Below are 12,206 nucleotides of genomic sequence, written 5' to 3'. Positions count from 1 at the left end.
TCTGAACACCGGTTTTTGCATTGCCATCGTTGTTAAAGCACCTTCCTCCAAAATCATGTTTCAATTTCAAGAAAAAGTTGTAGTCAGAAGTTTGGGGTTGGGGTTGTATGGTAGGTGATCGAACTGGTCCTAACGAAATTGATGAATAAGGTTGTCTGTGACGCAAGCAGACTGGGGATGTGCATTATCATGAAGCAACATCCTGCCATGATGAGCATTCCATGCATTTTGTTTTGAATTGCATGCCAAAATTTTCTCAATTTTTTTTTTTATTATTGTACCACATTGATGGTTTCAACCATGTTAAGGTATTGAACAAGCTGAAAATCACAAAAAACAGTGTTCAGCAATGGCTGTCTTCACTGGCAGCATATTTCTACAAAGAGGGAATAGAAAAGTTGGTTTCCTACTATGTCTGAAAAATGGTGGCAACTATGCAGAAAAATAGTTTAAGAAATGCTTTTTCCTGTAAAAATAAATTCTGATTAAAAAAGTGTAAAAATGTTTTTATGGGTTTTTCTCCAGAACAGTACTTACTTTCCAAACATGCCTCATTATAACTTTTTCAGTCATAATGTAACCGTTTGATACACGTTAAGAAAACATGAGAAACAGTGTCAAAGTTAGCTCATTACGTTAGCCACCACTATGGATGATGACAACCTACCATTTTAGCTTAATTTGGAACTTCAAACTGTGTGAACCATTAACAAAATTAAATGTATAATGACATCCCCCACATTAACACAGAAAGCTGTTGCACCAGTATGTATGGTGGCAGAATACACAACCACTAAAGGTTTCCTCACTACAGACCATAATATCCAATATACAAGACACTGATTGACACTATAATTCTAGATTTTAAAACATTAAACTATAATGCCATGCATCCTCCAACACACTCCAAACAAAATAGTGACAGTTATATTATGTTACGACAGTTACTGCTCATCTCACCATTCTAGAGAGAACATTTGCTTACATTGCCATCTTGTCATAGAAGATACTAAGATGGGATTAAGCATACTTGGTTAATGTTAAAATAAACATCAATCATAACACTAGATATGCATTAAGACTATGAGCATTACACCAGTGAGCTACCACTCAATAAGTCATAGCATCATGCAGTTAAGGCTATCAGTGGACCACTCAGGTTTTCTTAGAAACCATACTACTCAATATTCAGGGGCTGTGATATTAAAATCAGCACAGATTAAAAAACTGTAAAATTATTCTGGTTGCTGACATATGACAGAGTACTGCTGGTGCACTGTACTGCAACCAGTTGCACATATGTTGGTTTCCTGCTATGACAAATGTCTGAACAATGCTGGCAACTATGTAGAAAAATAGTTTAAGAAATTCTCCCTCTTGTAAAAATAAATTTTGGTGTGAATAATCGTTTTTATGAGTTTTTTTTCCAAATGGTACTTACTTTCCAGGCATATCTCGTATAACTATTGCACTCCCAATGTAACTGTATGACATTAATTAGGAAAAGGTGGGGAACAGTACCAAAGTCACCCCATTACATTAGTCCCCACTGTGGATGCTGTTTCCCTAACATTTTAGCGTATTTTAGAATATCAGTCTATATGAAAACCAATCAAAATGAGACCTCAAGGCACCTACTGTTTGTCATATGGGTAAAACGGGAAACAGAAACCTTTTTCTGTCTGCCCTTTACACTATTTATGCCAGACATGCTCCAACATATTCCAGGCTACAGTTAAAATGGTGATGATTGCATTACATTATGCTGTTATCTACTAGGCTTGCTAAAAACAATTTTTTCTCACATTACCATCTTCTCATAGAAGACACTAAGCATGACACTGTGGTACGCAGAGTGGCAGCTAATCACTATAATGCTTGTGACATTTATATGCATATAGTGTTAAGACTGATGTTTGTTTTAACATTAAACAGATATTTATAATACCATCTTGATGTTCACATGGACACTTTGCACAAACTGAAGCACATCATCAAGTCCAAATGCCCAGCAGTGTTGACAGATGGCATCATTCTGTTGCAGGGTTATGCCTGCCCACATGTTGCCAAGGTTGTTTCGACTCCACTGCATAAGTTTCACTATGAAGCCCTTACATATCCTCTATACAGTCTCGATCTCTCCCCATAAACTTTCCATATTTTTGAGCCCTGAAGAAAGACATTCATGGCCATTGATTTGCTTCGGATGGAGAAGTGTATGCATGGTACAATTATCATTCCATAGGTAACTGCAAAAATTTTTCCATGAAGGCACTGATCGTCTTGTCTCTCAGTGGGACAAATGTATTAATAGTTATCACAGTTACATTTGAAATAATAAACAGTTTACTTTTTCTTTTCCATCTGTCTCATTTCCATTTGACTGCCCCTTATATGCATATAATTCAACAGGGATTGGAATCAGCATAATAAACTTTCTGTCCAATAATTTATTCACATCTGCAAACAATAGTAATTTGAGTTCTGCTTACATTTTTATTACGACAAACAGCAGACTGCTATGTGAAATGCATGTAGAGGATTGTGTTGCAAAGTAGGGAAGTCAAATCTTGATCAAATTGGCATGAGAGATTTACATGGATTGCAACACTCATTAAGGCAAATGACTGGATGATTCCCTATTTATGCCTCAAAACACAACATGCAAATAGTCAACACATGGAAGCATGTAGAACAGAGATGTGGAAGTGGATACGATGGCTTAAATGAATATGGTAAGATCCCACGTGTAGAGATAAACACTTTAATGATCAGCTTGACATTGTTTTTCATAAACACACAATCACTCCAATTCAAAAGCTCACAATAGACTGAAGGTCTGGTGCAAACCTCTAAGATGGCAGTCCAAAGATAGGTCACTCGACCAATTGCATGCCACTGCAAAGGTAATGATTCACTGATATGTGGAATATGCAGCATTCTTCCATGTATATCAAAATACTGTTTTATGATGACTGTTGCTAGATGTATAACTATATTTTGAATATATTGTGAAATGTAAACATAACATAAGATACAAAACAACATCCATAGTATCCTCCCACAAATTTTGCAATGTGGTTCTATACTTGGCTATAAAATCCCTTCATAGTCTACCAACAAATATAAGACAACACAAGTTAGATAAGTGGTGTGTCAGCAGAAAGTGAAGTGAGAACTGTCTAATCCTGCTACCTTATCAGAACCATAGTGCAACAGCACATAATGTAAGGAGAGAGTCCTTTCTCTCATATTCAGTAAATTTCAGCACACACATTTTGTTGTAAAATAGCATTGAGTTATAAGATAGTTTGGTTGTGTCTAACAGATATTAAAACCAATGACATTATTGAAGTCTGTAAGTTAAATTTTTTGCTGTCCATGACTGAAGCAGTATTTTAAAGTTCAAAATATCAGAAACATAAACACTTATTGAGAAGCTGTGAGTAAAAAGTATGGCACTGAAGGAAATAGGTCCTGTCATTCATCAAAAAGATAACATAGTGACCATACTCCTTGAAAACATAACTTAAAAGTGTAGCTGTTCAGTAAATACATTATTTGTAGGAAATTTATGGAATTGGAAGGCTTAGCTACATGGTCTGCAACATTAGCTATTATAGCGAAGGGAACGTGAGGTTTGGCCTGATATTCTGAATAGGGGAGTGTTAACATACTAAGCAGTAACAGAAATCAATGTATTACAGTACAGACTGAGCTCAGACAACAAATAGTATGAGGGTAATTCCAAAAGTAAGGTCTCCTATTTTTTTATAAGTACAGATCTCTGTTTGTGTGGCAGTTGGTCATATTGTTATGAAGAATGCTTCACGCGATGTGTGTAAACATGCGCACTCCATGCTGAGGTATTCAATCTTGGCTTGGCAGCCATTGAAAATGGAGCTCCCATTGGATGTTACTGCCAAGTGCAAATTGCGTGCAGTTATTTGGTTTTTGAACACAAAGGGCACTGTGCCAATTGAAATTCATCGCCAATTGATGGAAGTGTATGGTGAGTCGTGCAGCGATGTCAAAAAATTTCATAAGTGGTGTAGCGAGTTTGCAGCTGGTTGGACCAAAATTCATGATGAACAAAGGAGCGGGAGACCATCAGTTTCAAAAGGGACAGTGTTGCAGCTTGAGCAAAGCTTGTGTGAAGATCGGTGGATCACCCTGGATGATCTCGGCACGTTGGTTCCTGAGGTTTCCTAAGCACTACTCACAGAATTTTAATGGAAACATTGAACTACTGAAAGGTGTGTGCAAGATGGGTGCCATGCATGCTGACTGAGGACCACATGTGGCAACAAGCTGATGCTTCCCTCCCATTTTTTTATCGCCTTGGAGCTGAATAGGACAACTTTCTGGACTCAATTGTCACAGGTGACGAAACCTGGGCATACCACTTTACACCTGAGACCGAGCGACAATGGTGCCAGTGGCGGCAGCCTTCTTCACCAAAGCTGTGGTGCTGGCGGCGAGCTGGTATGACATGGGCATACAAAAACTGCCACAGCATCTACAAAAATGCATTGACAGAAATGTTGATTATGTCAAAAAGTAGCTAAATGCTCAAGCTGTAAACTGATGTAAACCATTGTAGAAATAAACAGTTCTATGTACATATAAATAAATAGGAGACCTTATTTTTGGGATTACCCTCATAATTTAAAAAAAGTGTGTCATTACATTAGGTCATCTGTCATTTGAACAAGATTGGTGTCAGTGAAATTGGAAACAATGTAATTGATTGTAGATGTAGAACACTTTTTTTAACTATTTAAACAACTTTGTGACTCTTCTGTATTTTATAGGCAATTCGAAGTGCACTCCATGGCTTTTTTCTTCCACAAATTAAAGTGTCTGAGCTGTACATGGTGGATGTTAATGCACTTGTATCAGAATTTCAGTCACTTGTAAGAAAAAGATTACCACCAGTGCAAGTGGTTTCTCAAGAAAACATGAAACTAAAGATTACTCAAGATCCCCAGTATCGCCGATTGAAGTCTAATGTGGATATGGAATTAGCCCTTCAGTTATATAATGTATATAGGTAAGTCAATTACTAAAATGTAATTATTTATATGGTTCTTAATTTTTCAGGCTCTATGGCAAAATGGAACAAATATGTATGTAATTTACAGAATGCTGAAGAAATTTTAAAATAAGAAAAAACATAGAAACAAAATATTTGTGATAATATACACAAATAAGTAACATAGAACAACAAAAAACTTGAACTACTCCATTAACAATTGCAGAGAATAAAAAGAAGCCTTTCAAAATAGGATGCAAAACTTAAGGTTTATCGTGCAGTTTTTTTTCCCCTTGTGCAGGGGAATAATGAACCACTTTCTGGACACTGATCAAGCAAGTGTTTTTGAGGAACAAATAATTGTTCTGTCATGTCTTTACTGAGTGAATTCTGCAGTTGCTTTTCAAGTCTATATTATCATTAACCAGAAGGCCTGTGAGGGAGTATATAACAGTAGAATTTATATTCTGAAGCCTTACCCCCACCCACCCCAAATTCTCCAAACAATCTCAGTTTCCTTCCTGAAGGATAATAATTTAGTAAATTAGTGGTTCCAGTGTCTAGGTTTGCTATTTTCTACTTTAAGTCTTCCTGTCAGCTGTATTAGGAATACCACTTCCTGAGGCTAAGTACTGGCCATTCTTTCAGCATCCTTGCACTAGTAACAGAGATGATATTCTTCTTCACTTTTCAGTATTGCCTACAGTAAAATTCTGAAACTGCCATGTGATTCTCTGTCATTCTTTGATACAGCTACCTTTTCCTCCTGCATGATGTTGCTGCATGCCGTACATTGTCTGCCGTATTGTAATGGTTATGCAATCAGTCTAAAAAGAAGAGTGCATACAAAACACTCATACAACCCAGCCTATAATATTGCTCAAGTATGTGGGATGCATATTGTATAGGACTAACAGCAGATATTGAATGTTTACAAAGAAGGGCAACACAAATGGTCACAGGTTTGTTTGACCCTCAGAAGAGCACAATGGAGATGCTGAAAAATGTGAACTGGTAGACATACAGACTCCAACTTTCTTACAGAAGTCTACTTGCAAAGTTTTGAGAATATGAGGAATTTAGGAATATACTACAACCCTCTTCATACCTCACCCATAAGGACCGCAAAGAAAAGATTAGATTTAATGCAGTGCGTGCAGAGGCATTCAAGCAATTGTTCTTCCTGTGCTCCATAAGCAAATTGAATGAGAAGAAGTCCTGACATGTGCTACAATGTGAAGTGCCCTTTGCCACACACTCCAAAATGATTTGTGGAGTATTCATGTAGAGGTAGATGTATGTGTTGATGTAGAGGTAGTGCAACTTACCGGGCGCTGGTTTGAATCATACCTTTGCAATTATTTACGATTTAATATACTGATTTTCAAAGGTTCCATATTTGTTAGATATTGTAATATGCTAGAAGATTTCATGTATGTGTAAATAGGAACATTCTGTTGAGGCAGACTGTTCACATCCACCTTTACTAATGTGTGTGTCTGTGTGATGTGTTAGTTCTTGTTGATGACACTGCTCTCATAACTGGTACTTCATACGAAATTGTACATGACATGGTTTGATGGTGTCACTGTGTACCACAGACATGAATATTGCTATTGCTCCAATAAGGCCTCTCAAAGGGTGTCACCTTTGTTGAATAGAATGCTTACAAACAGTACATCCCGCCTACCACATGCTTTGTCAAGTTACCAATGCACACAAAACTATCAAAAAATTATATGGACATCAGGACTTTGACTGTGTCACTAAATCCAACAAGTGGGATGATATGATATGTGTTGACAATGTCTACTTTTATTGTGATTGTGCAGTTCAATGTGAGGTCTGAGAGCACTGAGAAAAATTGAAAAACTGGGAAATATTTCAAACAGAAATTACAAAAACATGTGATTACAACCAGCGGCAGGTGTACATACTGAAGAGCAGAAATAATTAGACCTAATACCAAAGGAGACTACACCATCAGTACTGTGTCACATAGTGAATCCAAATATGTTAGAAGCCAATAAGTTTCACAGCTAATGAAAGGCGTGGTAGAGGAAGTCTGTAATGCACTTCTTTTGAATGATCTCATTACTACAGAGGACTTAATTGAGTGTTACCAGAACATTGAGAAAATACACCAGAAAAGTGCAGATTGAAAAACATTCAAAAGACTTTTGAATGTTGTATTGATGATAATAATGGAAGACTATCAGGACCCCACATTTGCTGGCTCTACAGGAACGCTTATATTTGGAGGACAGAGGACAATATAGCAGTATGTCACTATTCTGGACACCTTGCCGTGTAGAACACAGTTTTAAAGGAGGAGGAAGAAGAAGAAGAAGAAGAAGAATGTTTGATGACTATTACATGAAAAGACATAAAGCATTTATGCAATCCTGTGTGTGCCAGACAGCTACAGCTGATATGTGAGATGAGATCATCACTGCACTCTAGATGAAGTTGGTCCCAAATGCTCTCCAGTTGTTTGCTATCATCGTACAGTGTCAGCTGCTCACCCACTTGCTGTAATCAGGAAATTTAAATTAAGTGAGGCTGATACAGAAGAAAGTCCTCCTTGGATGACATTTGCCATGATATAAGGAAATATCATCATCTTCATTAATGACTACCAACCTGTATAGGCATTAGTCAAATCTGTGCTGTCATTTTCTGTGATATCAAATGCTAATCTCTTCCAGCTGAAGAGGACTATGTTCCGATGTTCAAAGACCACTGTCCTCAATGTTGCAGATGAAAGATACAATCAACAAACAAAAACCTGTGTTGCGTGGCTCAGTATCAGTGTGAGAACACAACCCTTCAAATGAGTATTTTTACCAGAATACAGCCATAATCTTATCCTTGGAGGGGCTTTTTGCCTGCATCACAAGAAGTCATAGGCTATGTAAGATAGGAGTTCCAGATTAACTAAGCTATTGAAACAAGTCCATGTGACAATGGTTGCTCTGGGCGAATGTCTGTTATTGAAGACACACTTATACCATTATCATAAATGAGAAAAGTGCTGACCAGCAATGTGGACACTCAGCTAAACTGTGAAGTCCTAGTTGATTGAAAAAAGTACTAAGCCTCACAAAATAAATCTGGAGTGCAATGACAATCATAACTCTTACAAGTGGACAAGGAGAGCCTGGGGTCACCAGTTGCCATGAACAGCTGATCCGTACTGGTACATACATAGGGACTATTTAACCAGTCCTGGAATGTCAGATCAGTGCAATTGACAGATAATCATGCTGTGCTAGAATTGACAACTATGAACTGGGGAAATCAACTACAGAATCCTGGCAGAAGTAAAGCTGTGAGTGCCGAGCGTGAGTCGTGCTTCGGTAGCTCAGATGGTAGACCACTTGCCCGCGAAAAGCAAAGGTCCCGAGTTCAAGTCTCGTTCGGGCACACAGTTTTAATCTGCCAGGAAGTTTCAGCTACAGAATGACCAATAGGTCCCAGGTTTACCATGGAATAATGTCGGTAGGTGTTGGCAATGCTGAATGAATTTTTGGGTGTATTCTGGTCCATTGTGGAAACGAGGTAAAGCAGACAAGCCAGTGTGAAGCACCGTACGAATGATGGGTATCAACATCCATCAGTCAGCACTCATATAATGTTTCTCCAGCTGAACAACAGATAATACAGAATGAAGAGGGGGGACTTGTTGCAAGATGTTCAGCCACCAGATTGTCTCCTGTGATCTTTGCAAAGAAGGAAAACAAGCACATGGCATTTTTCATCAATTAATGGTGGCTGAAAAAATAATGATATATATCTATTGCCATAAATTAATAAGACCTTGGACATCTGCATTAAGTGAACCATTTCTCCCCTATGATTATGTAGACTGACCCTACTGGCAGATTGAGGTAGAAAAGACTGACTGAGAAGCAGTTTCTTTCATAAAACTTGATGAGTTCTGGCAGATGGAGGTTGAAAAAGCTGACTGAGAATGACTGCTTTCATAACATATGATGAGTTTGTAGTTATGCTGCTTGGTATGTGCAATACTCCAACCACTTGTGAACATGTGACATATGACCTGCTTTGACATCTTAAATAAACAATGTGTTTTTGCTCCATGGATGACACTATTGTCTTACCAGAAAACATTTAAGATCACCTAATCTGCTGAACAACTGTGCTGATGTGTGTCTATGATGTTGTTGATGGTGGTGGTGGTGGTGGTGGTGGTGATTGGTTTGTGGTTGACTCAAATGCGAGGTTATGAATGCCCGTAAAAATTCCCAATCTTTACTCAGTCCAGTCTTGCCACTTTCATGAATGATTATGAAATGATGAGGTCAACACAGATACCCAGTCCCTGGTCGGACAAAATCCCCAACCCAGCCGGGAATCGAAACCAGGACCCCATGATCCAGAGGCAGCAATGCTAGCCACTAGACAATGAACTGCAGACATGTCCATGGTGCAAGTCTTTATATCAATCCAAGGAAGTGCCTCTTTGTCACCCAAGAAACGAAAATATTGTAGCATCTAGTTAACAGAAAAAAAAGTCTGCCCTGAAAGTGGTACGTGGATCGAAACAAAATGTCCAGACACTCTGTGACCGAAATGGTACTGAAACAGAGGATGACAGACTAAAGGCCGAAATACTAAATATCCTTTTTCAAAGCTGTTTCACAGAGGAAGACTGCACTGTAGTTCCTTCTCTAGATTGTCGTACAGATGACAAAATGGTAGATATCGAAATAGACGACAGAGGGATAGAGAAACAATTAAAATCACTCAAAAGAGTAAAGGCCGCTGGACCTGATGGGATACCAGTTCAATTTTACACAGAGTACGCGAAGGAACTTGCCCCCCTTCTTGCAGTGGTGTACCATAGGTCTCTAGAAGAGCGTAGCGTTCCAAAGGATTGGAAAAGGGCACAGGTCATCCCCGTTTTCAAGAAGGAACGTCAAACAGATGTGCAGAACTATAGACCAATATCTCTAATGTCGATCAGTTGCAGAATTTTGGAACATGTATTATGTTCGGGTACAATGACTTTTCTGGAGACTAGAAATCTTCTCTGTAGGAATCAGCATGGGTTTCAAAAAAGACGGTCGTGTGAAACCCAGCTTGCGCTATTCATCCACGAGACTCAGAGGTCATTAGACACGGGTTCCCAGGTAGATGCCGTGTTTCTTGACTTCTGCAAGGCGTTCGATACAGTTCCCCACAGTCATTTAATGAACAATGTAAGAGCATATGGACTATCAGACCAATTGTGTGATTGGATTGAAGATTTCCTAGAGAACAAAACGCAGCATGTCATTCTCAATGGAGAGAAGTCTTCCGAAGTAAGAGTGATTTCAGGTGTGCTGCAGGGGAGTGTCGTAGGACCGTTGCTATTCTCAATATACATAAATGACCTTGTGGATGACATCGGAAGTTCACTAAGGCTTTTTGCGGATGATGCTGTGGTATATCGATAGGCTGTAACAATGGAAAATTGTACTGAAATGCAGGAGGATCTGCAGCGAATTGATGCATGGTGCAGGGAATGGCAATTGAATCTTAATGTAGACAAGTGTAATGTGCTGCAAATACATAGAAAGATTGATCCCTTATCATTTAGCTACAAAATAGCAGTCAGCAACTGGAAGCAGTTAATTCCATAAATTATCTGGGAGTATGCATTAGGAGTGATTTAAAATGGAATGATCATATAATGTTAATCGTTGGTAAAGCTGATGCCAGACTGGGATTCATTGGAAGAATCCTAAGGAAATGCAATCAGAAAACAAAGGAAGTAGGTTACAGTACGCTTGTTTGCCCACTGCTTGAATACTGCTCAGCAGTGTGGGATCTGTAGCAGATAGGGTTAATAGAAGAGATAGACAAGATCCAATGGAGAGCAGCGCGCTTCGTTACAGGATCATTTAGTAATCGCGAAAGCGTTTTGGAGATGATAGATAAACTTCGGTGGAAGACTCTGCAGGAGAGACGCTCAGTAGCTTGGAAGGGGGCTTTGTTGAAGTTTTGTGAACATACCTTCACTGAAGAGTCAAGCAGTATATTGCTCCTTCCTACGTATATCTCGCGAAGAGACCATGAGGATAAAATCAGAGAGATTAGAGCCCACACAGAAGCATACCGACAATCCTTCTTTCCACAAACAATACGAGACTGGAATAGAAGGGAGAACCGATAGAGGTACTCAAGGTAGCCTCCGCCACACATCGTCAGGTGGCTTGCGGAGTATGGATGTAGATGTAGATTCAGAGAAAGTAAAAGCCATGACATGTTTTACAACTTACTGAAGCATTCATGATGTGATAGACTTACTTGAAATGTACTTTTATGACAGATGCTTCATAAATGAATCAGATGCATGCATACATCTGCAGAGCACTCTCCAAGTCCAAGAAGAATTATTCTGCAACTAAGAAAGAGTGCCTTACAGTTTTTGGACAATCAGTTAGTTATAACCTAGTTTAAATGGTTCTCCACTCACTGTTGTGACTAACCACCTTTCTTTATGCTGACTGTTGAGCCCGAGGGCTCCATCTGGATAATTGGAAAAATTGGTACTGAAGGTCCAGGAATGCCATATCACTGGTATTATACAAAAATAGATGTAAATGAAAGTATGTTCACTTCCTTTTGTGGAATACTTTGCAGTGTATCCCAGTGAAAGGTTATCTATTGTTAGTACTGAAACAGTTTACTTCAGTATTAAAATTTGTGTAAGAATTATAGTGTTAACATTTTCTCTCGAAAAAAGTTATAAAAACACATTTCACATTGTTATACTTTGTAAATTTTTAATATTCACCTCTCTCTCTCTCTCTCTCTCTCTCTCTCTCTCTCTCTCTCTCTCTCTCTCTCTCTCTCTCTCTTAAAATATTTTTATGAGCCTCAAATTTCTTTTGTATTTTATTGCTTTCAAGGAGTGATTGTTTTGATGAAGAGACAAGGATACGTAGGTGCACAGAGGATTTCAAAATGTGTCTGGATAAATTAAATAATGCCATCCACCTGGAAGTGGAGGCACATCTCCAGGCTGCAGTGAATAATACCATTGCCAGTATCCGGTACTTCAGAGTAGACAAGAATGGACCACGAATAAAACAAGTCTCTCTCAAGAATCCATTAGTTCCAAGGTGACTGAATCATACAAATATTTATTTTCTATAAAGTG

The 12,206-nt window shown here is 38.5% G+C and overlaps 1 protein-coding gene across 5 annotated transcripts in view; it reads left to right on the top strand.

The window, feature by feature from the left end:
* LOC126297597 (glycogen debranching enzyme) overlaps positions 1–12,206 on the top strand; it is a 181,122-nt gene that overhangs the window by 86,931 nt on the left and 81,985 nt on the right. For all 5 annotated transcript variants that reach the window (XM_049988575.1, XM_049988577.1, XM_049988573.1 and 2 more), the window contains exons 7-8: positions 4,815–5,053; positions 11,956–12,168. In XM_049988575.1, coding sequence (XP_049844532.1) covers positions 4,815–5,053; positions 11,956–12,168 — 452 coding nt within the window. The remainder of the gene's footprint in view (positions 1–4,814; positions 5,054–11,955; positions 12,169–12,206) is intronic.

Source organism: Schistocerca gregaria, chromosome X (genome assembly GCF_023897955.1).
Source record: "Schistocerca gregaria isolate iqSchGreg1 chromosome X, iqSchGreg1.2, whole genome shotgun sequence".
NCBI classification, from domain to species: domain Eukaryota; kingdom Metazoa; phylum Arthropoda; class Insecta; order Orthoptera; family Acrididae; genus Schistocerca; species Schistocerca gregaria.
The sequence above is the reverse complement of the archived record's forward strand: the minus strand, read 5'-3'. Positions and strand labels throughout refer to the sequence as shown.